The 27,545-nt window shown below is 40.9% G+C and overlaps 1 protein-coding gene across 2 annotated transcripts in view; it reads left to right on the top strand.

Moving 5' to 3' along the window:
- Positions 1-239: 239 nt before the first annotated feature.
- Positions 240-27,545, top strand: part of MAPKAP1 (MAPK associated protein 1) — a 107,607-nt gene continuing 80,301 nt past the window's right edge. For both annotated transcript variants that reach the window (XM_082492784.1, XM_082492783.1), the window contains exons 1-4: positions 240-295; positions 11,726-12,050; positions 16,135-16,224; positions 21,036-21,184. In XM_082492784.1, the coding sequence (XP_082348910.1) occupies positions 11,792-12,050; positions 16,135-16,224; positions 21,036-21,184 (498 nt within the window). In that variant the 5' untranslated portion in view covers positions 240-295; positions 11,726-11,791. The remainder of the gene's footprint in view (positions 296-11,725; positions 12,051-16,134; positions 16,225-21,035; positions 21,185-27,545) is intronic.

Here is a 27,545-nt window from a genome sequence, read left to right as displayed (position 1 = left end):
GCGCCCGGCTCGGGACATGGAGGCCAGGCGGCCGGGACAGGGGCGGGCGCGGTCCCGGTCCCTCACCGCCCCGGCCCCCCCCCCTGCTCCTCCGCGCGCATGCGCACGGCCCTACAAGCCGCGCCGCCGGCGGCTACGCCGTCACTTCCGGAGGCGGTGCTTCCGGGTCGCGGCGCGGCCCAGCGTTCCCTGTTCCGCCGCGTCCTCCGGCCCCGGAAGCGGCTGCCCCGGCCCGCCGGCGGGGGTGGAGGCGGCGCCCGGCCCGGCCCCACGGAGCGGCGCGGCGGCGAAGCCTGTAAGTGCGGAGGCGTGCGAGACCCTCGCCCTGGCGGGTGTCGCAGAGGGGCGGTCTGGGGCCCGGCTGTCGCGGTGCCTGCCCGGTACTGGCCGGCAGCGGGTCCGGCGGCTCTCCTGGGGCTGGGTCACCGGGGCAGCCATGCTCCGTGCTGTAGCCTCTTCTTTACTTTTTCCAATAAGAGTCTGTGGTAAATTCGCGGGATAAAGTAGCGTGTCACGGTGAAGCGTGAGCCTTTGCCGTGTTGGAGAGATGTTTCGGAGGGTACACGGGGCCCAGGCCGCCCCGGGCGCCTGCAGGCCGGTCTGCCGCCGCCTCTCCCCCGGGGCCAGGCGGGCGCACTGGTCCTCAGCGGAGCGGGGGGGGGCCCGGTCTGGTGGTGCGCTGCACCCGGCGAGCTGCGGCTGGGTAATCAGAACAGGGCAAATAGCAAAGTTTGAGGGGAAAAATAGGTGAGTGGAACGTGCAGGTAGAAATCGTAGTGTTGGGCCTGTGGTCGAGCAGGCGGAGAGGTGAGGGAACTCCAGGGGCTGCACGGGGAGTGCTCCTCGCCTGAGTGGGGCTGGAGGCCTGCGGTGTGCCGTGGGGTCACGTCATCCGCATCACGGGCTGCACACTCCATCACTTTGTCTGTCAGCCGCTTCTACAGCCTGCAGGTTACTGCTCTGACTGCTTGGGTGTTTGCAAGATGAGTGCTTTTAGTGTGGTCACACTTAAATTTGTTGCTGGATTATGTTCTTGTTTTTTCACATGCGGAGCAAGTGGTGGTAGAATTAGCCTTCTCACTGCAGGAATATCAGTGAGGAAATGAGAAGGGGTTTTTAGGAGGTGCAATGAAGAGTTGATTTCAGTGTTAGTGAAAGCTTGGTGATTGTCTAAACAAGAAATGGTAGAGGCAAGTTTGGATTTTCTGAGTATGTTCTACACGATTTTAGGTTTCAGGGGATTGTCAGGTAGATGCAAGGTTGGGAATTGAATTCTCTCAGTTATTTTTTCAAATTCAGAGCAAAGCGCTTCACGGACACTTTTTTGGGTTAGATTAAAAAAAAATGAGATCACTGTCTACATATAGACTTGTACAGAAATAGCTGAAACAGTGAGTTAGAACCAGTTTAGTATATTTCTTTCTTAGTGTGTTTCAGGTCTTTGTTATTAGATCCTTTCATCATCTGTTTATTGGTTTAACTGTTTCAGTCAGTTGCAACAAATAACAAATGTGTCTGACAGCTGAGTTGTTTTGTAGGTTTCCCTTTTGATGAGGAAAGGCCTCAGCAGGGGACACAGCTTGGCAGCATGATCTGGATGTTATGCATTCTGTAGCACAAGTTTTCCCAGCCTTCCTAAGTTGTGAGCATGAGAAAGAGATCCCTGTATTGAAAGGGCAGTTGTATTAACAAATGGGCCAGCAAATAACCAGGATGCAAAGTGGCACACCTGGCAGCAGCGCAGCCCTGTGCAGGGCCAGCAGATCTCCTGTGTGGCAGCTCTGTTTGATGCTTTGCGTCAGAGGTGGACAAGCGGCACTTGCTGAGGAAGGTGGAAGGAGAGCTCCGGCTTTCTGCAGTCCTCCCCTTTTAACTACTGGAAGGGACAGGCTTTGGTGTGTAGGGGTGTGGAAACAGAACTGTAGCAGTGCTGGCCCTGCTAGCACACAGAATGCTCTTGCAGGGTCAGCAGTGCTGCAAACTATTGCATCATTTGGTATCGTGGTGGTTCATCGTTGTGGTACGGCCGTAGGTTTGAGAGATGCCTGACTGAGTTTGCTGTCTCAGGTTTTGCTAGCAGCACTTCTCCATTTGTCAGGAGTGACCAAGTGAGGACTTTTCTGTTAGACGGTACCTCTAACAAAGATCCCAGGATGCATTTTAATGTTAAGTGTGTGTGTGTGTGCTGAGAAGCTTTATTAAACTGTAATATGTAACTATTCATTGTCTGCAAGCTCAGTTTCTTATACAAGACAGCACAAGGCTAATCCCTACCTTGTTTCCTTATGGCTCAAGAAGTATTGTATCTAAATCAGTTATTCTGGAAGCAAAGCAAGCTCCTTGAATATGTTTTGTGTGCTCTTGAAGGAGACAGACCGAAAATTTGTCAAGACAAAAATTGAAAGCCAGAGGAAAGGGAGATTCATCTATTGTTGAAGAAATGTGAATCTGTCCAGATACATTTGACATAGAGTCCCAAAGGGGCTTGAAGTCTCAGAAGCTTTTGAAGTAGGTATTATCCTCATGAGCATTTGTGAAGTCAGAAGCAGCTTGAACCCTGTTATATTATGAAAAAATAAGATTATGATTATCCTTTTTATGCAATAAAAATATTTTCATGCAATCAGAAGTAGAATGGCAACAAACTGAAAAAAATGGCAAATACAAAACTATTTGTTTTGGTATATGCTTCTGTTTAATAAATAAGTCCTACAGAATATACAAAAGAAAAAAATAAACACTGACCTGTCATTAGCTCTGATGAGAACCACTATAGACAGGAATTAGAGATAGTATTGGTAAACTAAACTAAGTGCAGAGGAAAGTTGTTAGGAATTATTATTTTTAAATTAAAAAAAATCAATACTGAGAACAAAGAAGTTTTAAGAATTAAATTCAAGTAGTCTACTCTTCTTCTGTATCCCTTTCATTTCTCATTTACCACTAAGTGTGTACATTCCAGTAGGTTTTATTCATGGCTAGATTTACAGTTTACATTTAGATTTACAGGTAGAATTAGAACCTACATTTATGTGTATACTCTGGATCTTTTGGAGTGGATCCAGAGGAAGCCATGAAGATGCTCCAAGGGCTGAAGCCCCTCTGCTGTGAGGACAGGCTGGGAGAGTGGGCGTTGTTGAGCCTGGAGAAGGCTCCAGGGAGACCATAGAGCCCCCTCCAGTATCTGAAGGGGGCCTACAAGAAGGCTGGAGAGGGACTTTTTACGAGGGCATGTGGTGATGGGACAAAGCGTAAATGCTTCAAACTGGAAGAGGGGAGATTTAAATTGGATATCAGGCAAAAGATTTTCACTCTGAGGGTGATGAGGCACTGGAACAAATTGCACGGGGAAGCTGTGGCTGCCCCATCCCTGGAGGTGTCCAAGGCCGGGTTGGACGGGGCTGGGAGCAACCTGGGCTGGTGGAGGTGGCCCTGCCCAGGGCAGGGGGGGGACTGGATGAGCTTTAAGGTCCCTCCCAACTGTAACCGTTCTATAATTCTATGATTATTGTTGATGTACACAAAATGAACTTTTCATATAAAATACTTTTAAGGTTATGTCATGATAATATGTGGTTACATTTTTTTCTAGGCCTGAAACATGATATCATGTTGAAAAGCTATACGTGGAAAACTGTTACAGGAAGAAAGGGTTATTTTATGTTTGAAAACCACTAAAATATTCCAGTTTAGACTAAACTACAAGTTATCCAGCAAAGATAATACATACCGTTGGTGACATCTGACATTTGTTTTTTCTGATAATCCTGTTGTAAGACAGGAACTTAAAAATACAATTCTGAAACTGTGTCAGGTACTTGGAGAGGCAGTGTTATTTTCAGTTAAAAATTTGATGGTAGAGTTGCATAGCAGTATAAAAGTTTTGAGAGTAGACTAATGGATTTGCTCAAAGAGATGCAGGTGGGTTTTTTTGGTGCAGTCAGGTAGCTGACAGAAGTTCAGCTGGGCGGGCAGGCGTGTGTGTGGTAGTTCTGCAGCGCTGCACAGAGGCTGTTCTGAAGATCCCGCAGTCGGGCCGTGGCTACAGCAAGCCCTGGGCGCAGCCGGAGCGAGCTCCTAAAGCCTGTGGGCCTTCATGTGCTTAAAACACCTTTCAGTCAAGTTTGGCTTCAGCACATCCAGGCAGGCTTTCCAAAGCAGCTGTATGAGCGAAACACAGGCAATTTAGGAATAATGCCATACTTCCATGCTCGCTTGCTAATTGCAGTCTAGCTACCGAGTCTCGCTCAGGAAAAACCCAAACAACGCGGCATCCCTTCTCGATAGTCTAGGGCTTATCTCTCTCCTTATTATACAGGCAGAAAAAGGTAAAATGTTCAAGCTTTCTGGGGTTTTTGTGTGTTTTGTTGTTTTTTGTGGTTTTTTTTAAGATTGACTTTTGTATAGGCATTTGTAAAATTTATGGGGTTTTCTAGGCTTTTGAATACCACAGTGAGAAGAGCTAAAATAGAAGTTCTAGTCTGATATTTGAGCAGTCCAAGCCCATGCTGTTACCCTCTTTGCAAGTGGGTATTTTATTCCCACTTATTCCCATTTATTTAACATCTTAGGAATGTTAAAGCTTAACAAATTGTCTTTAAAGCATTTTAGCCATATGAGTGAAAAATCATAGTTCCATGTAAAAGTGCTGTGCCATTGTTGAAAGTATTCCTTTCCAGCTTTTTGTACAAAGAAAAGTACAGTTCCTCATTTCTGGAAAAGAGCGTTCATCAGGACTAAAAATAAACCAGAAATTTTAATGTGTTAACAAAACAGAATACCTTTTAAATATTTTAAAATCAGCAGCTAAGCCTTAAAAATGAACTCAAATATTCATATTTTTTCTGGGTAGTAAATTCTCACGAATGCATGCTGTGGAATGAGGTAATGGGGATTCCAGCGTGGTGGGTCATCACAGTGTGACATTGCAGATGTAATGTGTGTGTTAGGTAGTGTTTGCTAGCCAGTATGAGAAAATAAGCATAATCATAGACATTAAAAATTAAGCAAAGTGTTTGCACATATTTAGATTAGGCAAAACCCAGGCAAGATGCCGCTTTTCTAAACTGCTTCTATCCAAACCATTCAGTACAATATCAGAATGAAAAATGACAACACTTTGTCATCTGTTCAAATTGATATTGCACTCTTTGCAGTGACAGCTGAAAAGGCCCACAGGTGCCATATAAAGAGGTGACCATGTTGTCATATTTCATTTAGGCATCCCTCTGCAAAGCCATAATTACCTAATTAGGTTGTTAATTAGGAGATTAGCATTTCACTGTATTGATAGAATGCTCTTTGCAGGCATGAGTCTAGATACAGATTTGTCTGCCCTAATTTATAATCTCTGCATTTTTTTTATACTTATTTATTTGCTTAAAATCTCGATGCAAGATAGCTCAGGTTAGCTGAGAATCAACTTGTTTACAATTAAATGAAGATTTGACAAGATCTGAAAACAAATCGAGGAGAGTATTCAGTTTCCATACGTACTCCAATCTTCTCTCCCTCCTTCCCTAAAGCTCAATAATTAAAAGATTGGAGTTGGTATAATTTGCATCGTGATTAGTATGACAACAAAAATATAGCCAAATTCCATGCAGTTCATAAATATAGAAATACATAGCTGATGCCAGATTGATTTACAGGTCTGAAAACTAACAAATAATTTGTTGGGAGTTGTATGTAATGTAGTGTTTTCTCATCACAACTTTCGAATTCCAGTTTCACTTGTGAAAGAGTGGCTCTTTACATGATTTCAAATGATTATTTCCTTTTTAATGATAGGACCCAAAGCATGAGTGACAGCTTCTCTAGATAAGTATGTATTCTAAAATGCACTTGAGCTTTTGTTGAAACATAAACTTGAATTTTCATATATTGCGGTTCACTTTCCTTTATCCTGCGTGCACAGGAGTCTCTCTGGCATTCAAGGGTTTTGATTATTTGTACTGCTGCAAATGTAGATAACCAGAACCATTTCTTTTGCAATTGCAGACAGAAGTTAACTGTGAAATTATTTCATAGAACCTGAATCATAAATTTTGAAGTATGTTTACACCATCCTATTCCAGCCTGTATGATGGGGGGGTGGGAAAATAAATTTTTTTATTCTAATCTGCCTATTTTTTTCATTCGTTTTTAAGATCACTTTAAGGAGCTACAGTCAGAGAGGTGTTTAAGTCCAGTGGCTATGGAAGCCCTTGAGCGATAAGGTGACCTGTAACGTTACATAATTGTTCCAGCCTTCTGTATTTGGAGATTATTAGTAATTGTTTTAGATCCAGCTTGTACCTTCCAGAAGTTGCATCTTTTTGTCTACCTTGAATAGGGCTTCAATTGTTTATTACTTCCTTAAGGAGGACAGTCAATTTAAACATATTTTCTTCTAAAAATAATAAAAAAAAAAAGAGCTATAGCTTTGCAGAATAAGAGAGAGTTGCTTCTCACTTTTTACTTTGATACTTTAGAGCGCAAGATAACCTTGCGGGAATTGGCTCAAGAGTTTTGTGGAGAATTTACAGCTGCTTTTAGCCCTTTGAACTGAAGTATTCTTAAAATTATCCCATTAAAATTGGTAGAATTTCAAAGTTGTAGCTCTTTCCTGTAGTAGACATTTGTAGTCGCTTACAGCTTTCTCTGACTTTTATCATTTATTCTAGCTTACTTAGAGTTCTATGAGCAAATTTCCACGCGTGCTCCGCATTTTGAAGCACGGAAAACATAAATATCAGCATTTTCTGTGAGGAAAATGTTTCTTGTGCTTTGACCAGCTGTGGCATGTCATGAAAAGGTGTCGCTAGCTTGCACTTGTAGGAACAATCATCCTTAAGTCCATGGTGATCAGTGGTGTAAGAAAACGTGCCTATTGTCATTAGTTTAGACCGGGGAGCGGAGCCGAGGGCTGGGTGCCGTGGGGGTCCTGCCCCACCGCCCGCCTCGGCTGCCTCTGCGTGTGGTGTGGCGAGGTGATGGACCACCTTTCCCTGGGCACCGACAGGGGCAGGTTTGGTCAAATTCATCCGTGTGTATGTAAAACAAACCAGAATATTCAGTCCAAAATAACCATGTTTTCCCAAAAGGAAGGTAACCTGCACTCAGCGTTTATTTCATGCTCAAGGTCAAACATTTTCCTCTGAAGATAGCGGTAAGAACGGGTTGGCACATGGTTGCAGTCCTGCACATCTGTGTGGTCCAGTGCTGGAGCAGCAAAAGAGCGCTTCCAGCTGTGCCCGCTGCCGTCTGTGCCGATACGGGGTGGGCTGTAGGATGGGTGGGAAGGGTGGCAATCGTAAGAGGTTTGCGTTTAGGTTGTCCTTTCCCCTCATCACGCTCACTTTGATATCTCGTTGACACTTGAGGTAGGATAACATGTGACTATAAATCAGACTGAGTTTTGGGATATGTATGGGTTTTCTGGTGGGGAAAGAGGAAAGTGAGAAAATCTTCCTTTTGTTTAAATGAGTACAGTATGTCAGGCAAGTGGGAGGGTCACAAGAACACTTGATACGTTTGTGAAGTCGCCTCCCCAAATTCAGATGAACTCGCCTGTGTCTTTAAGGTATAGCCTGTATAACTACAGACCCTCTTTTCAAGACCTTTATGTCACCTACCGGGAGCTGAATAATTTGTTAAAACGTTCTGCATTGCTTATTGTGTGCCGTGTTGTGAATGAGGCTGACGTGCGTAGCAGCCTTGCCTCACCTGCTGTGAACGTCTACAGATGCCATAAATATAGCAGTGGGTTACTGGAAGAGGAATACTTCTGATAAAAATAGTAGACTGAGATCCAGCTGTCTGGCTTTGCGAAAAAGTTCCTGTGAAAGCTGGCAAGGCGTTCAGCCTCTTGATGGTGCAATTTTACATCTTTGAGGGTGTTCCCAATCTGCAGGAGACTCACAGGGGCTGCAGTCCCCGTGGTCTTTGGGGCACGTCAGTGACGCAGCGCTGAGACCGAGGAGGGGTGAGCGAGGGCTGGCGTGTCCAGGGTGCTGAGCAGGTAATACGCACCGAGTAAGACAGGTGAATAATAAAGATCAAGAAGAAAGCGAAGGGCTGATTCGGCTCTGTCCACCTATGTGATGAATCATGGAAGGTGTTTGCCGATAAGCAGTACATCATCGTAACTCTAACCTGTATATCATGTCACGCATAAATACCGTTAAGGTTGCATAGGTTTCGCATTTCTCTTTTCATTTTTAGTGTTCACACAAAACGTGCTTGACAGCTGTCTGCAAAGTATTTTATTTAATAGTAAAATAATATTTATATAGTGCAAGTATTAAACGAACATTTATTTTTTGTTTATGATTGAAGAATGTATAAATTGCTGATGCTGAGAAAGTCCCCAAATTCCATTAAATTCATGTACTACACATGGATGTGGTGATCGTGCGTGGGTGTGAGGAATGCAGGAGAGGCGGTATGCTGGCAAATCTCAGTAGGTCTAGAAATTGATCTCGTATCTGTAATTTTCCTGAAACTGATGACATGGAGACTTAAAGGTACTCATGTAAAGGTTTGCAAAATTGAACTTTGTTTTTCTGAATTCTACTACTTTGTTGGAGGTTGTTGTTCCTCAGACCGGGGCTGTGCCAGCTTACTGTGTTTCACCTTTATCGAAAGGAGGAACCAGTTAGGATTGTGTAGATAACGACTGCTAAAATATGCCATAAAAACCTGAACTGAATTTGGGGGTCTGAACTTTTTTCCAAATTTTCTTTTTTTTTTTTTTTCTTTTTTCCCCTTTTTGGAGGGGTGTTAACTGTTTATAGAATTTCAAGTTAACATTGATTTATTGAGAAATGAGTTTTAATGTAGCCTTTTGAAAATTCTGAAGAGGAGGAAGAAAAAAATGTGTTTGTATTAAACTTTAGAGTTTGAAATAGAACTTGTGGCAATTTTTCACTGTTCATGTTTATGGGCAAAGTGATTGCGTATGTAAAATCATGAAGAAGCTTGGGTAATTTAGCACACGGACTGTTAATAGCATGAAGTCGGGGTGCAGAGTATAAAGGTAAAATTCTCACATCTGCTGTTACATGTTGTTAACTCCCTTAGCAGACATTAAATCATTTCAAGTACAATAATAGTGTGGGAGGTAAATTAACTAACCATTAACAATCTTATAAATACACAATTAACATGCCAACATTTATATGACACATTGATGGGGCAGCAGTAATTTTTGATTGGGAGTTTGCAGACCTTCAGAAGCCTGCGGCGGGTGCTTGGTTAACCAAGTTCTTTCTGCTTGCAGGTAAGCGTGGCCTTTCCTCCTAAGCGATGTGTAAACAGTTAAATTTAAAGGACGTTCTCAGTGCACTTTTTAAAATATCCATACATTGCGCGTCGTGGTGTCTGTAGTCTGGAAGTGGCACACTGCTGGGCACACCGCTGGGGCTAAAGGTCCGTGACACGGACGTTACCGCCGGGAGACGGTTGCCTTAGGTAGGGTATCTGCCTTGTGGCCTCTCAGGTTGAGGACGATGAGGAATCCCTGAGGGAGAGCAGGCCTACTTTCTGTAATAGAAATAGTCAGAAAATAAAAAGTAGAGCTTGGAGTGCCGGCGTTGCCCGGGTTGGGAGGACCTCGGGAGATGTGGTCCAACTTGCCGGCTCCGAGCGGGGCCGGCTAAAGCGGGCTGCGCAGGGCCTCAGCCAGTCGGGCTTTGAATATCTCCAAGGATACTGATGGAGCGTATTTAGCTAATAGCATAATTTATTAAAATGTATGGTAGGAGTAGTGTATTAATAACAAGCAGCATGTCAGTTTTATTTCTCTACCATTCTTTTATTGAATTCCTTCTTGCTGCTGGGTCTGTTGTCCAATGTAATACTTTTGAATTTGTCTATATTTTTTTTTAAAGCAGAAAAGACACAGTCTCTCAGAAAAAAATGGCAATATTTGTGACCAAGGGAGCAAAAAGAGCCTAAAATTATGAAGGATAACAATATTTATTGAATGTTTTAAGTAGCAGATGCTGATGTTTGGTGGTAGGGAGGATACTGGTAGGGATGGTGCAATGTACTATACACCTTCAAAGTTTTGCTTTTGTCACGATGAGATGTGTTTAAGTAAAGTATTACTTTTGCTTCCAACTATTTAAATGCAGAAGCTGCTTTGTGGGGCTCTGCATATTAATACACCTTTGCCCTTGGAAGCATACAGGGTCAATGATGAAGTGTGTTTGCTGGTCCTGGAACAAGCCTGTTTGATGGTTTTGTAACTTTGTGCTGTTAGAATCTGCCAGACGAAGGCCAGCTGCCTTTACCAGGTTTTCATGGGATATGGCTTTGTGTGATTTAAAATTGTTTCTTTTCCTTTGGTATTTTCTTCTTGCTGACAGAAGTTTTGCAAACAGCATTGATGGGCGGGGGGGTTTGTTGTCGTTTCTCAAAACACTAAACAAACTACAAACTCATTTAATTCGATAGCTGGTATTTAAAATTTTCTCAGATATGCAAATTTTTAGAAAATCAGTGGCAATTTTGAACTTTGGAATTTATGTTTAGTCTTGCCCCTCTCTGAGCTTACACTTAAGACCCGCCAACCTCCCTCGTCCCCAGGCGGGCTTTGCCGTCGCTCTGCCGGCCAGGAGCACCGCTGCTGGGAGGGGAACCCGGCTCCCCTCCGGCTCCTGATGTTCCTGCTGCCTGTCTCATGTTGGTACTGGTGCTCTTCCTGCTCTTCACAGGTGGACTGATTGGTCTGAAAGTGAGTAAATTCTTTTTCTTCCCAGGTTATTTTCAGCAGGGGATTATTTTTCGATCCAGCTCACCTCACAGCCACCCCAGGGCTGACGACAGCTTTCAGGAGGTGGCAGAATGTCAGACAGCGCCAGGCAGGAGCGTGGAGTTGCCCCTTTCGGAGGCAGCCCAGGCTTGAATCAGATTAACATAACTATAAATCCACAGCTACAGTAAAATAGGATAACAGTTTGAGTGTGGTTTGGGTTTTGTGGTTTGTTTTGTTTTTTTTTTTATTTATTTTATTTTTTCGCCCTCTACTTTTTGTAAGACCACTTGAGTACTCTGAATGAAATATTTTAGGTAAGTGGCAATTACTGTTGTTAAAGTGCTTAAGAATTCAGGCATGTGGTATATGATCACAGAGCTTTTTCTGTATTACAGCAGTTGCCCTATATGAAGCACCACGCAGCAGCAGATGCTCAGTGTTCTGCCCTGAGATACTAATCTCTTCATGTTTAAAGTTTTTCCTGGAAATACAAAACCTGAGGTGTATAATAAAGTAATCAAAGAGTTGGTATGTAGAGGCAGAAGAAAAACAATAACATACTATTACAATGGGTGAAAAGAAATTCAAAGCCCAGTCTGTGTTTGTAATTTTTTTTAATTTGAATAGACAAATGTGTATTTTCTCTTTGTCCTTCTGTGTGTAGTACTTAGAATTTTTTTGCCTTATAGCAACCATTTGTTGTAGAGTAATGGGACCTGTCTGGAGGTGTCTGTTTTGTTCTGTTGTCTTGAGATTCAGGTTTCAAGCTGTCTTGCAAACCCACTGTTCTTTAAGTGGATCTCAGCAAGCGGTGTAACTTAAGTAAACTGGAGCAGAATTAAAATAATTCACTGTGCAAAACCGAGTCAGTTAAATTTAACCTTCTTGAATCTGGGTTTTGGTGTTTGGTTGGGGTTTTTTGTTTTGTTTTTTTTTTTTTTTTTTTTTTTTTTTCCTAAACTGCTGTGTACGTTATATTTCTAGGTCCATGTGTCCATGGAAGAAGATGGAGAGAAGATAGTATAGTGAAGTGGTGGACTTGGGGACAGAATGGCTTTCCTGGACAACCCAACAATTATACTTGCTCATATTCGGCAGTCACACGTGACCAGTGATGACACAGGGATGTGTGAAATGGTCCTGATAGATCACGATGTCGACCTGGAGAAGTTTAATCCCTCATCAGCATATGGGGACAGTGGTTCAGAAACACAGGGAAGCAACGGTGAGACTCAGGGCTATGTATATTCCCAATCAGTCGATATTACCTCAAGCTGGGACTTCGGAATCAGAAGACGATCAAATACAGGTAAGTGGTATTTGTTGCAAAGATAAAGTTAGCCTTTTAAATTCAGTTTTTATTAGTCTGGCTTGCATGGACAAACCAGAGCATGACTAGCTAGGGGTCCGTCAGACTTTTCCTTTTGTAATGTCAAGACCCTTTTTATACAAGGACATGTACTGATTCAGTTACGCCAGTGTGCTGTCAACTGAGTTTTAAATGCTGTTTTACTTATTCATGTACAGAGGAACATTGAGGTAGTCAGTTTTATATATAAAAAAAAATTTAAATTGTAAAGACATCACGTCTAAATCCAAAGTACATGAACAGTCTTTGATATTTCTATTGTTAATGTCTAGAGGGGTGTTAACTTTTGAACAGGATATTTATTTTCTGAGAAAAATCTACCTAGTGAGGCATCAAATCTATTTGTTATAAAAGAGAGGAATGAAGTTTGATGTGAGCCAACGGAGTGAATGATTTGTCTGTATTTTGTCTTCTGAAGTTTTATTTCTGAGAAAACCCTTGAGCTAGGATTTGAGTTACCAAATTAGGAAGTTTTAAGAGTGTACACCTTTTCAAAATATGCTTTGTCAAGTTTGTCTTGACTGGAAGAAAGGTATCCCATTTGTTGTTTCCTATGAGGGATATTCAGACTTCTACGTATCCCCAAGGAGTGCTACGAACAGAAGTTCCGTGATATAAAATATATATGACAGTGTTGGTGTGGGTTGGTCAATACCAATCTATTTTTTTTTTCCATGTTACAGTATATATTTTTTTCGAATGATTTCTGAAGTTATTATAACACCACCTAGAGCTCAGAAAAAACACCTGTGCTCTACCTAACAAGTAAAATGTTGTGTGGTATTCAATATCTTGAAATACCTTTTATAAATAAGAAGTTGGGCACTGCTCTCTTGTAATGGAGAGTCAGATTTGGAAATCAGATGAGTATATAGCTGCAACTGACTTTAAGGCATGGTGAAAAGTTTGGTGTGCCAGACTGCCTAGCATTGCCCTTGAGGTCTTGCTTTGTTCAGTTGATGGTATAGTTTATGTGGAAGGAGAGGCAAAGCTTAAAGTTTTTTAGAATTGCTCCAGAAAATAATCCTGAAGGATTCTTTCACCAAGTGAGTAGACTGATAGAATAATCTGCACTTAAATTCTGGATTTCAGTTTCCAATTGGTGGCATATTCTAAAATAATGGGTAGGACACTCAGACCATTGGGGAGCCAGTTTTTTGCCTTTCTTCATCTGATGTGTCTCTTATATTCCATTGTGTGTGCTGGTACCACCAGCAACCTAACGCAATTATCAAGGCAATTGGGCTATGATTTGAAACAGAGCAGGGTGGAAGAAAGCCTACAAAGAATGCAAGTTGATCAATACTAAACCTTTTTCAAAAATACAGGAAGACGAATAAATTAAATAGAAAGTTAACTGGTTTTAATATAAATGCTTTTTGCATAGCACAAATACTTATCTGAGTTCTTGATGGAAGGAAACAGGAACATACAGACATAGCACAAAGTGTTCATACATCTCATAAGTACAAAACCTCATTAACTGTGAAATCTGCAATTTTTGCTTCTAAAATGGGCAAATGTAAGGAGTTATTTGGTTGTGTTTTTTTTAGGTATTCCATAACCACTTGAGTAGATTTAGCAGGAGCAGGAACACTTGTTAAAATGTTTTTTAGGTTTGGAAAGAGAAGATAGTATAATTTTGTATATCAACAGGTCATAGTGGAGACTTCTCTATCATGTAAGCTTGTCTCAATTCTCCTTGATTTTATACCCTGCTAAATAGAAACAGTACGATAGAAAGCACCTTACCAGGAGAGTATCTTTTTCATAACTTGTGGAAATAATGTGTTGTTGTAGAAGGATCAACACATTTCTGTAGGACTACAGAAGTGTTGGTTATTAGGTAGTTCTCATGTGGGTATGCAAATTTGGAAATGAATTTTATGCGCATTCTAATATCAAAGTTGTCCCCTTCGCCCTGGAAGGGATGCGCAGTGGGTGAGATGCGTTAGGGTGCTGCACGTCATGGCTGGGGAGAGCGCGGGGGCGGTCTCCGCTGAGCCCTTCCTCCTTTTCTGCAGGAGCTACATGGGTCATAGGTGATCTTTGGCTCTGGGCCCATCTCCTCGCTGCCGCCTTTCTGCTGTAGCCAGAGGGGTTAAAAAACACTAAAGCGGAGACAGGTCTGTGCAAGGTGTTGGGTTTATGGGAGAGCAGCAAACGCTCCCGATCCCCATGGCTGGAAACAAAGGCTCATCTTGTTGCTGATAGTTAATGAAACAAGAACTGCATTTGGTCAGTGACATTTTTCACGTAGAAAGCTTTCAAACTAGCGTGCTTCTTGTGAGAATGAACCTTAAATAATTCAGACTTCTAATAGGTACTGATAATTCCATCCAGTTTGGAGTTGCTATAATACGGTCCCACAGTAAATGATCATTTGTGATCAACTGTAGACAGAAGAATAGGATGGAGTGAGTGAAGACGGTGAGCGCGTGTTAGTATGTTTGTTTTGACAAGGGGTGAAAATATCAAATAGGATAAACCCATGCATTATTCTCATTTCTATTCTACATTTTTCCCTTTATCTGTTGTTTACATAAGAATCTAACATATTTTATGATGGCCCATTTGGGGAAAAAAGTATTTTGGAAGGTACTTTTGAGCTACGCTCTGGACAGCAATTAAAAAAAAAAGTTTTTCTTTTTCAGAATAAAATGTCTACATTGTGCTTTTTACCCAATATTTAAACTTATAAGCAGGGATACTTCTTCTCTTATTTCATTAAGGGTAAGATACGTAGAGGTATTTAGGCACTAACCTCACGCTGACTTAAATGGGAAATAGGCATCAAAGTCCCTGTTTGTGTTTGTACCTTAAAACTGCTCGTTACAGCTGTTAAAAAGTATTATTTTTTCATCAGTTCCCAGGTTAGGAGTTTTTGTGGGGGCAAAAAAATTTCACTTTTGTGTCCACAATTCAGTTCAAAGACTAAATGTAAAAGAATAATAATAGGAGAGAGAGAAAATATTTATTAACATCTTTTAGTTGGTGAAATGGCTCAGGGAACTCAAGTTGTATCTAAAAATTGTCAGTGTAATTTAGCATTTTAGAATCTCTTCTGCAAACCCATTTTAGTTAATGAATGATCTCAATACATCAAAATTGCTAATATATCCAGCAAATTGTTTCCTTCAGTGATCAACATTATTAGCCCTACTTTCCAGTCTAATCTGCTTTCTTATTTTGAGTGGACGCTTCATAACATCCGTTATTTCTTGTGGTCGTTGCCTTGGGTAGCTCCTACCAGCTTTAGCTGACCATTTCCTGGGAGAGAGCTTGCTGTCAACAAAAAGATAATTTAAGGTATTTTCTGGTACCCTGATCTGCAAGTTCTTTGATGTTGTAACTATTTGAGGCTTTTTTTCAAACCGTATTTTGAAGGTGGAGTCAAAATATACGTAAAGAAATGTTATATTCATTTTAAGATTTGACTAATGTTGTGAAGATACAAATCATTTATTTTACTACCTATAAACTGTTTCAGCACACTGAAGAAAAAGCTATGCTAATTTATATAGCTTTGACATTTTATAATTTTCATGATTTTTAGATAAAGGATTTTATATTTAAAACTTTAATAGTCTAGTCTGAGTTCATTTATCTTTAATTTTTGAAACGGGTAGAGTAATTCATAACAGTAATTTTATTCCTGTAATGTAATATTCACTTCAGTTCATTTGTGCATTAAAATTCCTTTAAGACCGTTATTAATGATTTATATAATGAAATGTCATATTAATCACAGAAGTTTTCACATTTTATTATTCTCTTCCATGTTAATACTATCTTTATGATCTCTATTAATGTTTTATATCCTCTAATTTCAATTATAAATCAAGAACATTTTCATGTTTTTGTTGGTATTTGCTTTTCAGGGGTGCCACCTTTAAAATTTTATGACTTTTTCCCCTACATACGCAGTATAAAACATCTTTATTCATATAAAGGTAGTTAATTATGTCTTTGTTTATAGTAAACTTTCATTGACAAACTTATAGTTATAATATTTCTTTTCAAGCTCAGAGACTAGAACGTCTGCGGAAAGAGAGACAAAATCAAATAAAATGCAAAAATGTTCAGTGGAAAGACAGAAATACTTCTTACTCAGGTAAAAATAAAAGATCTTCTATTTTCCTACTGTGTTTATTTGTACTTTTGGTGGTTACAACATTTTCAGTTTGTAATTTTCACTTAAGCTTTCAAAGCGAAGAGGAAATTCGGATTATTGTATTTGCCTGCCATTCCCCAGTTACGTGTTTCCCATAGTTTATTGCTTGGGGGGCGGCGTGCCACAGGCGTCTCGTTTGTTCTCGGCTCGGGCGTTCCACATCATTAATAAAGGCAAAGTAAAGAAAAAAATGTTTAAAACCTCGTTTATTGGTCTGGACTAATTCGAGTGGCTGGGCTGGTTTTTGCAGTAGAAGGTATTACTACAGCGAGTGTGTATTCTGTCATCCTGTAGCTTCGCTATCTCCTAAGGCTTCTATTGTCTCAGTGAGGAGGCGGTAGAGACCGAGAAGCTCTGGGTGTTACCGTGAGGTGGGTGAGGAGCAGGACGTGCCCTTGCTGTGTGGGCAGGCGATGGGCAAGTCTCTGCGTTCACAATGCAGGATCGCTGTCGCCGTGCAAGTTATGGCTTTCTAGCTGGTTCCAGTGTCATTTGGTGTACTGGATGCGATGGATAATTTTGTGGAGATTACTGTTAGAGAATATTTTCGTGGTTGCTTTTCTAGATAAGGGGAAAAAAATCTTAAGAAATAATGTGTATATATGATCTACTTAAATGAAAGTATAATAAATGCTGCCTTAGCTTTTCTAGCCATTCCATGGAAAAACTAGCATCACCGATTTCTCCAAAAATATGCTATTCTTTTTTTTTTTTTTTTTAATTATTATGTAGTTAAGTATTTCTGACTGGATGGTCTACATAGTTTAAATTGTAATGTATGAAATGAAAAATCTGTCTCCATTCTCTTGTTTCATAGCTCAAGCTAGTATCCATTCCTGTTGTATTTGACACACATGCAAACCTTTGTACGGTCTGTCATGCTTCCTTCTTTCAAAATTACTGTATATCTTAATGAGGTCCCTGTGTAATCTCCTTTTTTTTTTTTATCCCAAATCCTTGTATCTTCCTGACTGTCATTTGCAGAACCTTCTCCAGCTCTATAATATCTTTTTTTCAGAGGAGTGAGCAAAGCTGCTCACGTGAGCAACGCAGTTGCACTAATCCTTTGTGCGGTGTTCCCTATGTTTGATACCTCTGTTAATGCATTCTAAGATGTTTTTGCCTTTCTACTTCTGTAAGCAGAGTTGTAGGTTTTAAAGTTTAATCTACCGTAACCTCCAACCCTCATTGCTCAATATTTTATAGCATTTGACCAATGATGATGCAATTCTCTTTTTCTTCTTTATCCCTAACTGCATACTGCCTGGTATTTCTTTACACTGCATTGCGCTCGGACTCCAGTTTCCTGCTGCGTCTGTGCTGTTTGTGTCGTCTTATTCATGTGGGCTCTACCATGACATTTAGTTCCTTTTATGTGCTGCCCTGAAGACAGACCAGCAGTGACGGAGGTGTCCCCCTCTGCAAGAATGTGCTGGGGCTGCAGGCAAATAGATTAGTCCCTCTCTGCTGCAGAACAAATTTAAATAAAAAAATAAGTTCCATTAAAACTCCAGGCAGTCGGTATCTCCCTTTATTGGCAGAGCTGATTTTCCTTCTCTCCTTAGTCGCTGAGATTCTGCATGTTTCTCACTTACTGACGTGAAGAACAACACAGCAGGAAGAGGCCAGGAAAAAGAGGAGCCCTAAGGGGTATCCGCTGTATCTTCCTCTTCGTGAAGCGTGTGTGTATGGGACTTTGTTCTATTCCTTGAGTGTAGCATTAGTGGGAAAAGCGTATGAAAGCAGTAACAGCAGCAATAGCTGTTTTCAGATGGGGGAATTTGGCTGCCCTCTTCTGACTGTTTATCTGAGCTCTAGACAAAGTCGAGCCCCTGGTTGACACCGCGTGCAATGGGAAAGGACGCAGGAAAGTTGCTGTTTTGCCGGTGTTAGTCTGATGACACCACCTCCCGAGATCGCTCGTCAGAGAGATGCCTCGCTGTAGCGAGAAACTCTTACAAGCATTGCAGCTGTCCTCCAGGTGGATGTGTAGTCGTAATTTGAGGCATTTAGCAATTGAGTATTTTTTGTGATTCCCATTTTCGATTACTCTGTGCAGAAATAAAAGTACACTAACCAGGATAAAGGGAAGTGACAGATGAGTAATTTTGTGTATGGTAATGAGGGGGGAAAAAAAAAAGAAGACTATTTTCTACTAATCATCTGTTTACCCGCTGCCATGAGCCAAGCGGTTTGCTTTGTCAGGAATGCGTTTGAAAGATAAGGTGGTAGTAGTGTATGCACTTGAAAAAGAAGATCTCCATTCATTTGGAGCTGGTTAGTGGATTAACACAAAGATGCTTCAGGAGGGTAGTTGGCGGCCTGGAAGTAAAGTGTAACACATTGGAGGTCTGGATTTCTGTTCTGCTGTGCCACCAATTCACATCGCCTTTCGGTGCATCGGTTCTTTTTCAGTAAAATGCAAAGAACGTTTCAGCTTTATGCATTGTAGAGATCACATTACGTTAGTAAAAGTCTGTGGGTCCTATAAACCAAATATGGATATACATACAAAAGGTTACTCCTTTTCATAAAATACTAGGTATTTTTAGATGAAAGCAAGAAATAAGGCATTGTATTTACATCTTATATTCATTCATGTTACAGCATATAAAATGTACATTAACAATATATCAAGGGAATCTTTCAAAAGATTCAGCCCATATAGAACAGCTCGTATAGCTAAAAAAACCACAAGAGCTGAAAACTACGTATAATATAGACTAATGCCAAAACTTAGTTTTAATTAAGAATTAAAAAATATGCAATTAAAGCTAGTTTAATGTAAAAATATGAGCTGTTCTTTTCCCTGAAATAAATTTGAGAATTTATTTTTTAAAAATATTGGAACTCATTGGAACTCTCACAGCCCAAGGAATTATTTGACAAAATGCTGAATGGAAGGTGGTAGTTTTTCAGAAATCTCATCTTCTAGCTTTTTGCAGAAATCTTTCGAAGCTTTTGGGTTCCTCTTCCTAAACAAGTTGAATTTTTTGAAATTATGAAGTTTTCTGGGAAAGGAAAACTGTATCTCAGCCAGCTGAATTTACAGTCTTTTAGAATGTACTGTTATTTAGACTCATGTGAGATTTTTGACTTGAGTAAAAGCTATGTGAAACTCAAAGCAAAACAGATGTCGCACTAATGAATGCAGAAGAATTCTTGAGATCCTCTTTTTGCACATCCCAACAAAGGAAACAATAAACAAATCGTCTTAACATTTCCCTAGAGACACAACTTGAAGATAAAAGACTTGCTTTTTCACTTGATCCAGTAAAACCATTATATTGGATTCCAAGGTACAGAGTTTTTTTTTCCAAATGCCCAGGAAATACCAGTTAAGGGTAATATTCTAGCGTAATTGTAACTGAGATTATTTTTTTTTAAACAGAGATAAACTTGTTAAACTCCATTAGGTATTCTGGTTTTTGTAAGTTGCCACATTTAAAAAGGATTTAATCAAGCTTTTTTGGTTAATCGCAGCCTCTCACAAGACTGCTGGGTATCTCTTAGTGCCAGTGTTTAGCACTTTTGCCAACTGTCTGAATTTTCAGGCAATCTGCTGATAAAAATAAACCGAGCTTTTGACTAGTTGTAATTTGTCAAGTTTTAATTTCATGTTTTAAGAAATTAACCAGCTCCCTGCGGATCAAGTCCCAAGTCATTCTGCCTTAGGAGCGGGTTCATTTCCCTGGAGGAGCAACACATAAATCTTTGAGATGTGAGAGAGTCCAAATGTGGGAGTGCAGAGCAGAGTCGGTCCAGGAGAGCTGGTGTTGGTTCTCCGGTAGTGATTGATGGAGTTTGGGGGTACTTGGTTCCTAGAGCAGATGTGGAAAAAACTTGTCCAGATTCAGTCACAGTTTCTTGCAGATGAGGTACTAATATGCTAAAACACCCCAGGCTCTGTCCTGATTTTGTCATGTCCTTATAAGAAGCCCTAATTTTTAAGGTTTTTTAAGTATGCCTGTAAATTTTGAGTTAAACCGTTGCTGGAAATTCAGCTCCTCGTCTAAAAAGAGCTTGCTTGTCTGAAGCTTTTATGAGCCTTCACAGACCACGCAAAGAACTTACTAACTCTGGTCACCTTTGGTTTTAGAAAGCTTTTTTTTTTTATTGTCCAGACTGTTTATCTGGCATGGCATTTTCAAGTTTACCTTTTTTTTTTGAGGACAGACTGCATCCAGTCTACCATGAGAAATAAAATCCAAAGAAATTACTTTTTTGGATCAGATGTAGTCCCAAGCCTAGTGCTGGCAGCATAGTGACATTATAATATTGTAATGGGGTAGTATAATATTGTTCTGTAATATAGCATAATATCGCGTGTTACAAGCTCAGCTTGAAATGCTTTTGCATGTCGTATTGTAGATGTGTCAACAGTTCTTTTGCAGAGGATTTACTGTTCATTTAGAAAAAGGCAGGCAAGCAGAAAGACCAGGAATGCATAATTCTCTCTTTGAATCTTGATTTTTAGCTTGACTCAGGTGGATCTTTTAGTGATCAGTTCCATTCTCTGTATGGGAAAAATTAATCTTTTCTTCACCCTAAGCAGTAGCATCATTCAAACTTCTTATGTTTTCATTTCTTTGGGCTATGAAAGAGTAGTGGTATATTCTGCCCTGCTAAAGCATTTGTTGTTCTGTGTATTTGATTTTGTTCTCCCTCTTACATTGCTATCTTTCTGTGGTAAAGAGTAGTCTCTGTACATCGTCTAGTACAACCACTGTCCTCTCTTTTCTGATCTACAGCAGAGGAGCTGAGCTCACTATTTGAAAAAAAGAATTTCAGAGTAAAATCTCCGTCTTCTGGGAAGCAGTCAATACTGTCTGTGCGACTTGAACAGTGTCCGCTGCAGCTGAATAACCCCTTCAATGAGTACTCAAAATTTGACGGCAAGGTAAGTGGACCAGATGTTTTTCTCTTATATCCTGGTGGTCCCTGACCTGAAGATGACAGGCAGTTCTCATGTCCGTTTACTTGTTCAGGCTTTAATTAGACTTCATAGTAGGCCATCAGTTACTTTAAAGTGGTTATCTAGAAACATGCTTCTCTCGGTCCTAAATATAATGGTTCCAGGTTCCGTAGAACCGTTTCTCCTGTTTTCATTCCAAAATTCTGCCTTACCATTAGGCTTACCTTACCTTGCTGTTTTCTTCTCCAGCAGGTTGGTTAGGTAAACATTTAGTGTGGCAGAGTCCTAGGACATCTGTCTGCACAGTTGATGGTGAGACCCTTTGTATACATGATTGCTTATTTGGCATTTAAAAAAAAAAATTGTTCTGTCTAGCCACATCACAGCATTTGCTGAATATTCCGTGATTTATGCCGTCTTTATCCTCAAAATGCTCCAATGAGAGTGGGGAAAGCCACTATCTGTTTTGAGGGTGGAAAACTGAAGCATCAATAGGTCAATATCTGGGGCAAAAAGAGGACTAAACGAGGTAGTGCTGGGCAGGTATTCATTTATGTAATCCATGGAGGAGGTTCACTACAAACCTGGTAGGTCAGATTCATTCCTGACTGCATTAATTCTAAGAGCTTGCATTTGATATTACTCAGAATCGTGGATAACTCTTTCCTTGTATGCAGTGTAGTTACTCTGTATTGTCAGATATTTTTCTCTGTCATAAACCCTGGAAACTGAAATATAAACATTGGCGTGATGGATCAGTGTCACATTGTTCCAAAACAATTATAAACACTGCACGGATCTGTTTTCTGCTGGATTTGTTTGTGGAGTCTCCTGTGGGAGTATGAAGTTTGAGCTTCATTACAGTTGTGATGGAAGAATTTCATATTCTGTTAACTGTTCTTAAAGTGGAAAGTCAGATATGTAATTCCACGAGCATATCTAGAAGTATTTAGAATATTTGTGAAATGGTAACTTTTAAACTCTGAAGTCGTAGAATCATAGAATCGCTGGGGTTGGAAGGGACCTTTAAGATCATCAAGTCCAACCATTACCCTACCCCGAAAAACCACTTCTAAACCATGTCCTACGTACCACCTCTACCCTTTTTTTAAACACCTCCAGGGATGGCTGCCCAGGGAGAGGGTGGGTTCGCCTATTCCAATGTTTAATAACCCTTTCAGTGAAAAAGTGTTTCCTAATGTTCGATCTAACCCTCCCCTGACATAACTTAAACCCATTTCCTCTCGTCCTGTCACTTGTCACCGGGGAGAAGAGCTCAGCCCCCACCTCCCAACACCCTCCTTTCAGGTAGTTGTAGAGGGTGATAAGGTCCATGTAGCAAAAGCTGCCTCTACTGGTATTTTGTACTTACTAGTGTGTAGTAATTAGTGCTAACTCCATTTTTGAAAATTTCTGGCCCCAGTAATAAATGGTAGCAGTACTTCGATGCTGACAACACCAAGATGCCTTTTTCCTAAATTCAAGGCTTGCTGTTCTTATGTCGTGACATTTCAGTTTGGCAAACATTTAAATGTAGTTCTGACAGTCATGCACAGAAGAAGTAAAAATAAAATAAATACTTTATTAAAAGAAATTTATTGTAATTCAGTGGTGTCCCAGTCTTGCTTTAATACTTGAGCATGATTTGGGCTACCTGATAGAATTTTTCTCAGGAACTTGGGGAACTTAATCATATTCCCTTCCCACTTTCATAATCCAAACTACTTCATATTGTATTAATGGGAATTATAGTTGACTGTAATGAACATCTTAATTTTCGATTGAAAAGTCTGATATATTTAGCAGGTGTTTGGTCCGTTTCAAGGAAACTGTACTTTTCATAATAGTTTGAGATAGTAATGAACTACCTCAATGTTACTCAATTGTGATTTGTAGGGTATGACATGAATCAACTTGATTGTGATCTAGAAATCGAAATACCTTTTTAACTCCCCAAAATAACTCGATTGGCATCTTGTTAGAGTATAATCTCAGTATATTAATTTTAACAGCATTGTTTACATTACTCTGGTTTGTCAATAGTATGCTTATGAAATTTATTTTCTGTACTTCTGTATGTGTTGCCTATTTTTTAAATACCTACTTTGACCATTTGAGATATAGAAAAAACATTATAGTTCAGGAGTTACTTATTTTATTTACTTCAGTTTGGTTGTATCTTCAGACAGTGTAAATAGAAAACCATCTAGCTTTTTAAAATTCTTTTCAATGAAATATCGTAGGTCTCATTTATTTTTATTGATAATAGATGAGCAGTATTTTTCACATAAATACAATTCTTTCAGGGAATAGTGCATGACTTATTTACATAATTAACAGAGCCGCATATCTCTTGGGGAAATGGTACATAATTGGGGAGAGGCAGGGGGGATGAGGAGGGGCTGGGGGCCTAATTAAACATGTCTTAAAAAAACCCTACTTAATTATGTATTTACTCAAGGGATCACAGTGGCTCTGAAATCTTTAAGATTATAGCTAGGCCTTCGGTTTGTATCTCTCTCTATATATATATATTTGAGTTTTGTACCACGGATTCTCAGCTTGTTGAATAACAGGCGCGTGGTGGTTCGCTGGCGGCGCGGGAGGAAAGCTGTGACTCGCTGCGTGGAAGCTCTTTGTTCGTGAGTGTACTCACCCGAACGGCTTTCCCGATGGCTGCAACTTGCCACTGGCTCGGCTCCCTAACTGGCCTGAAACCAAATAAACCCGTTCTCTTCGGGGTCCTTCCCGCCCCCTCCCTCCGTTTGTTGTATTGTTTTAAACTAATCCGTTAAGAATAAGAAAACATCGCGTGCTTACATCTTGCAGGTGTTTTCTGCCAGATTTAGTGTCTTTTTCATAACCACTTCTGCAATTTTATGAAATAATAAAATTTTAAAGCACTCTAACTTCTTCTTGTTCTGATCAGTTCGTTAATTATCAAAATAGTAGAGAATATGGCTTGTGAAATGCGACTACAATGGGAGCATTCTAATCAGCTCGAGAAGTCAGGTGGTTCTTGCCGCACATCTGCACAGGACAGACCTGTGGATTTCCTGTACGTTGTAAAACTTCAGCTCTTAACAAAGGACACGCACAGAGTAACTGCTCTGGGCTGTGTCTTCAAGTTTTTCCTTAAAATAGTTCAATTAAACCTAACCTCTGCGTCTGTCAGCATGGTTTGTAAATCACGGGGGTAGTACATCTTGGTTAATAAATGCTGAGAAGGCTTGTGAAGAGTATTGTATGAAAAGAAGCCGTTAGTTATTTATAATTACTTCAGTTGTCATTTGTACAGAAAATTACGTGAAAGCTTAAGAAATCAGTGGCAATTTGATTTCCTTTATCTGCATGCAAATGAAATCATCATCCATTTTATAGAAAAGTTCAGGTATATTTCTGTTTACAGAATTTGGAAAAGCAAATTCTGATGGCTTATTGTTCCAACCTGCTGACTGTCAGTACGGTTGTGAAAATCAGCCTGACCATCAGACGGAGTGGAAAGGCACAGCCGGGTACTGCGCGCGAAACACGCGAGCGCTGGAGCGGCTCCTTTCAGCGCTGCAGCTGGGAGGTTCCCAGCATCCAGTTTACCTGCCTGCTTTCATTAATTGTTTTAAAAGCGTGTGTTCTCTTTTCATTCTATAGAAATTCAGAATATTTCTTTTCAAATCACAAGTGTGACTTGCATGAGTTGCGGGAAAGCATGGCGATAAGTTTTCTCTGAGATATTAATCTTAAAGAATCCTGATTTAGAACAGTATTAGTGTCAGAGCTATTCAACAGCGTGACCGTCCCCACTAGTAAAAAAAAAAAAAAAAAAAAATGTTACTGAGATGTATTTAGTTACGGGAATAGAGGAGAATCATGCCAGAATCAAACGTTCGGCTTTGTAGGAACCACGTACTGAATGCGTAACTCCTGAGGCTTCTGTTTACGTCCCCCTTGAAATCCTCTTTGAGGCCAGCCCAGGTCCCTTTTTCTTCCAAGTCTCTGCTACCTTTAAGAAATGTTAATCGCTAAAACATCCCGTCAGTTCAGTTTTTGACACACCTGCCACCAAACGGCTGCTCCTACATCCCCAGAAGGACATTCGCAAACACAGAAGTGTTACAGGACAGTCGAACAAGAGATGCCAAAGATATGCAAAATAGTCACAGAAGGGGGTTGGAAAACCACAATCGAAAAGTAAGGAAGGCATCGTTCGGCTCTGGGATGCGCTTGAGTTACAAGGCCAAAACCCGTTCCTGCGCGCAGACTAGAGGTTTCTCCAGATATTTTTATTTCTGTTTTCATGACTGCTGGTTGAAAATGAAGACCTAAGGCAGTCTGGCTTTTATGACCCCATAGGGGGCTTGTGGGCTTACTTGACTACTGGAGATAATTTAAATAAAAACAGGTCAACGGGATTTTTAGCTGGACAGATGCTAACAACCCTGTTGCGAGGAATGGTACCTCAGTATAGTGTTACACGGTTTCTTGTGGCTAATTTTGGTCATGGGTTAAAAAACAACAATTTCTCTTGTAGCAACTGTTTTTAAAATGATGCTGTAGAAAGCATGGGGGAAGGGATAATTCATGAGTGTTAATTGCTTGGCTGTTAATTTTCATAAGTGTTGATAGAAGCGGTTCCTTAAATTAAACTTTGTTTAAAATGTATCAGGGGAAATATTCCACAATGTCGGGCCTGAAGTGAAAATTAATATGAATGCTGTGGCAATTAACACGTACTGGTTAATAGCTTTTAGCAGCATTTTGGGATGATAGTCCTTAAATACATTTTTGCATGCTGCTCTTGTTTCAGTCTTGTTTGCCTGTACGTCTGGATAATCATGAACAAACGTTTTCCACAGTCTCCAGTTAAATAGCTTTACTCAAAGAAAGTAGACAAAGAACTTAAGAAAGAAGTATTGCTGCTGTAATTAATATGGAAAATGTCTAAAATAATTAATCCAGGATTAAAATCTCAGCACGGAGAAAAAAAAAAGGCTTTTTTTTTTTCTTTAAGTGTTTTGCCTCTAAGCTGAAGAGAATGATCCTCATCTGAATCCTGAATAAGTTTGCGTAGCTGTTTGTTTTGGGTTTTTTTAAGCATTTGCTTATTCTGTCGGTTTTAGTGGTTTACACACTACCTGCACTCTACTGAAAGAGTTGAAACAAAGATTTTCATCGTGGTGTCATTTATGCTATATAACATGTAGGTTAACATAAAGTTTATGGAGCGGCGGGTCGGTGTTGTGCGGGGAAGCCGCCTGCTGTCGTGGTAGCGGCAGCCACAGCACCGGCCGAGCAGCGCTGCGCTGGGGCAGAGCCAGTGGTGCTGAGCCCCTCCTGCGGCCTTGGGGCGAGCGGTAGTCCCGTTTTGCTGGAAGGGAAGTGTTCCTTCCCCTTGGCCTTTGTCGACGTTGACATTTTCTGTGGAGCCAGCCCTGGTGGGAGACGCTGGAGAGCGGCTCTGCCGGTGCGGCCGGACCGCGGTGCCTTCCCCCCTGCTCCGCTTCGGGCCTTTGGCCGTCAGGGCTCTGCCTGTCCTGGCCCTGGTGGCCCATGCGGCCGTTTCGGCGTGGCCTGCGTGCCTCCCGCACAGCCGGCGCGCCGTGGAGGATGACGCACAAAGCCGGGGTGCCCGGGGAGGGGGCAGCCTCGGACCAAGTCTCTGCACACACCGGGGGCTGCGGCACGCTCAGCCCCGTTCAGAGCCCGCGCTGCGGTTCTGCAGTGCCGGAAACTCGTCATGGTGCTGTGCTTTCCCTTTGGTGTCCGGCAGCTCCCTGTAAAAGTTCTCACCCAGTCAGGAGAACGTGGGAGAGCAATCTCCCATAAACCTGGGAATCTCTCGGCATCCGTCGTGCGCGTTGCCGATGACATGGGGTTTCAGAACTCCTCCTTACATGGAGCGTCACGTACAGAGGATGAGTCCAGTAATGCCTCTGTTAGGATGAAGATTCTTAACTGAAAAATTGCCACTTCCTAAAATAAATTTTCTTTCATAATAGGTGATTAATAAGAGTCGTGCTAATAGCTGAGTTGTATTTAAATAAAACTCCCCAGTATTATGAATGCCTGGTTTGTTCTTTGCTGTGTCGAAGCTGTAATGATTTCGATGACTAATCAGCGCACTCAACTGTTTCTCTGCCCCTGCGGATTCGGTGGGTTTGCTGGGGAGCGAGCAGCCCCGCAGGGGGACCCCTTAAACGCTGTAGCAGAGGTTAGAGCACAACGGTCCTTGGGTTTCCAAACAGTGGGTAAAATACATTAAGCTTAACTGTGGCATAATTTAAAATACTTCAAAATTTTGTTATTTCGTACAGAAAAGCCATTTACAGTAAGATAAGGAAGCACCTCA

The sequence above is a fragment of the Vanellus vanellus genome (assembly GCF_965231255.1).
Source record: "Vanellus vanellus genome assembly, chromosome: 18".
Taxonomy (NCBI): Eukaryota; Metazoa; Chordata; class Aves; order Charadriiformes; family Charadriidae; genus Vanellus; species Vanellus vanellus.
The sequence above is the reverse complement of the archived record's forward strand: the minus strand, read 5'-3'. Positions and strand labels throughout refer to the sequence as shown.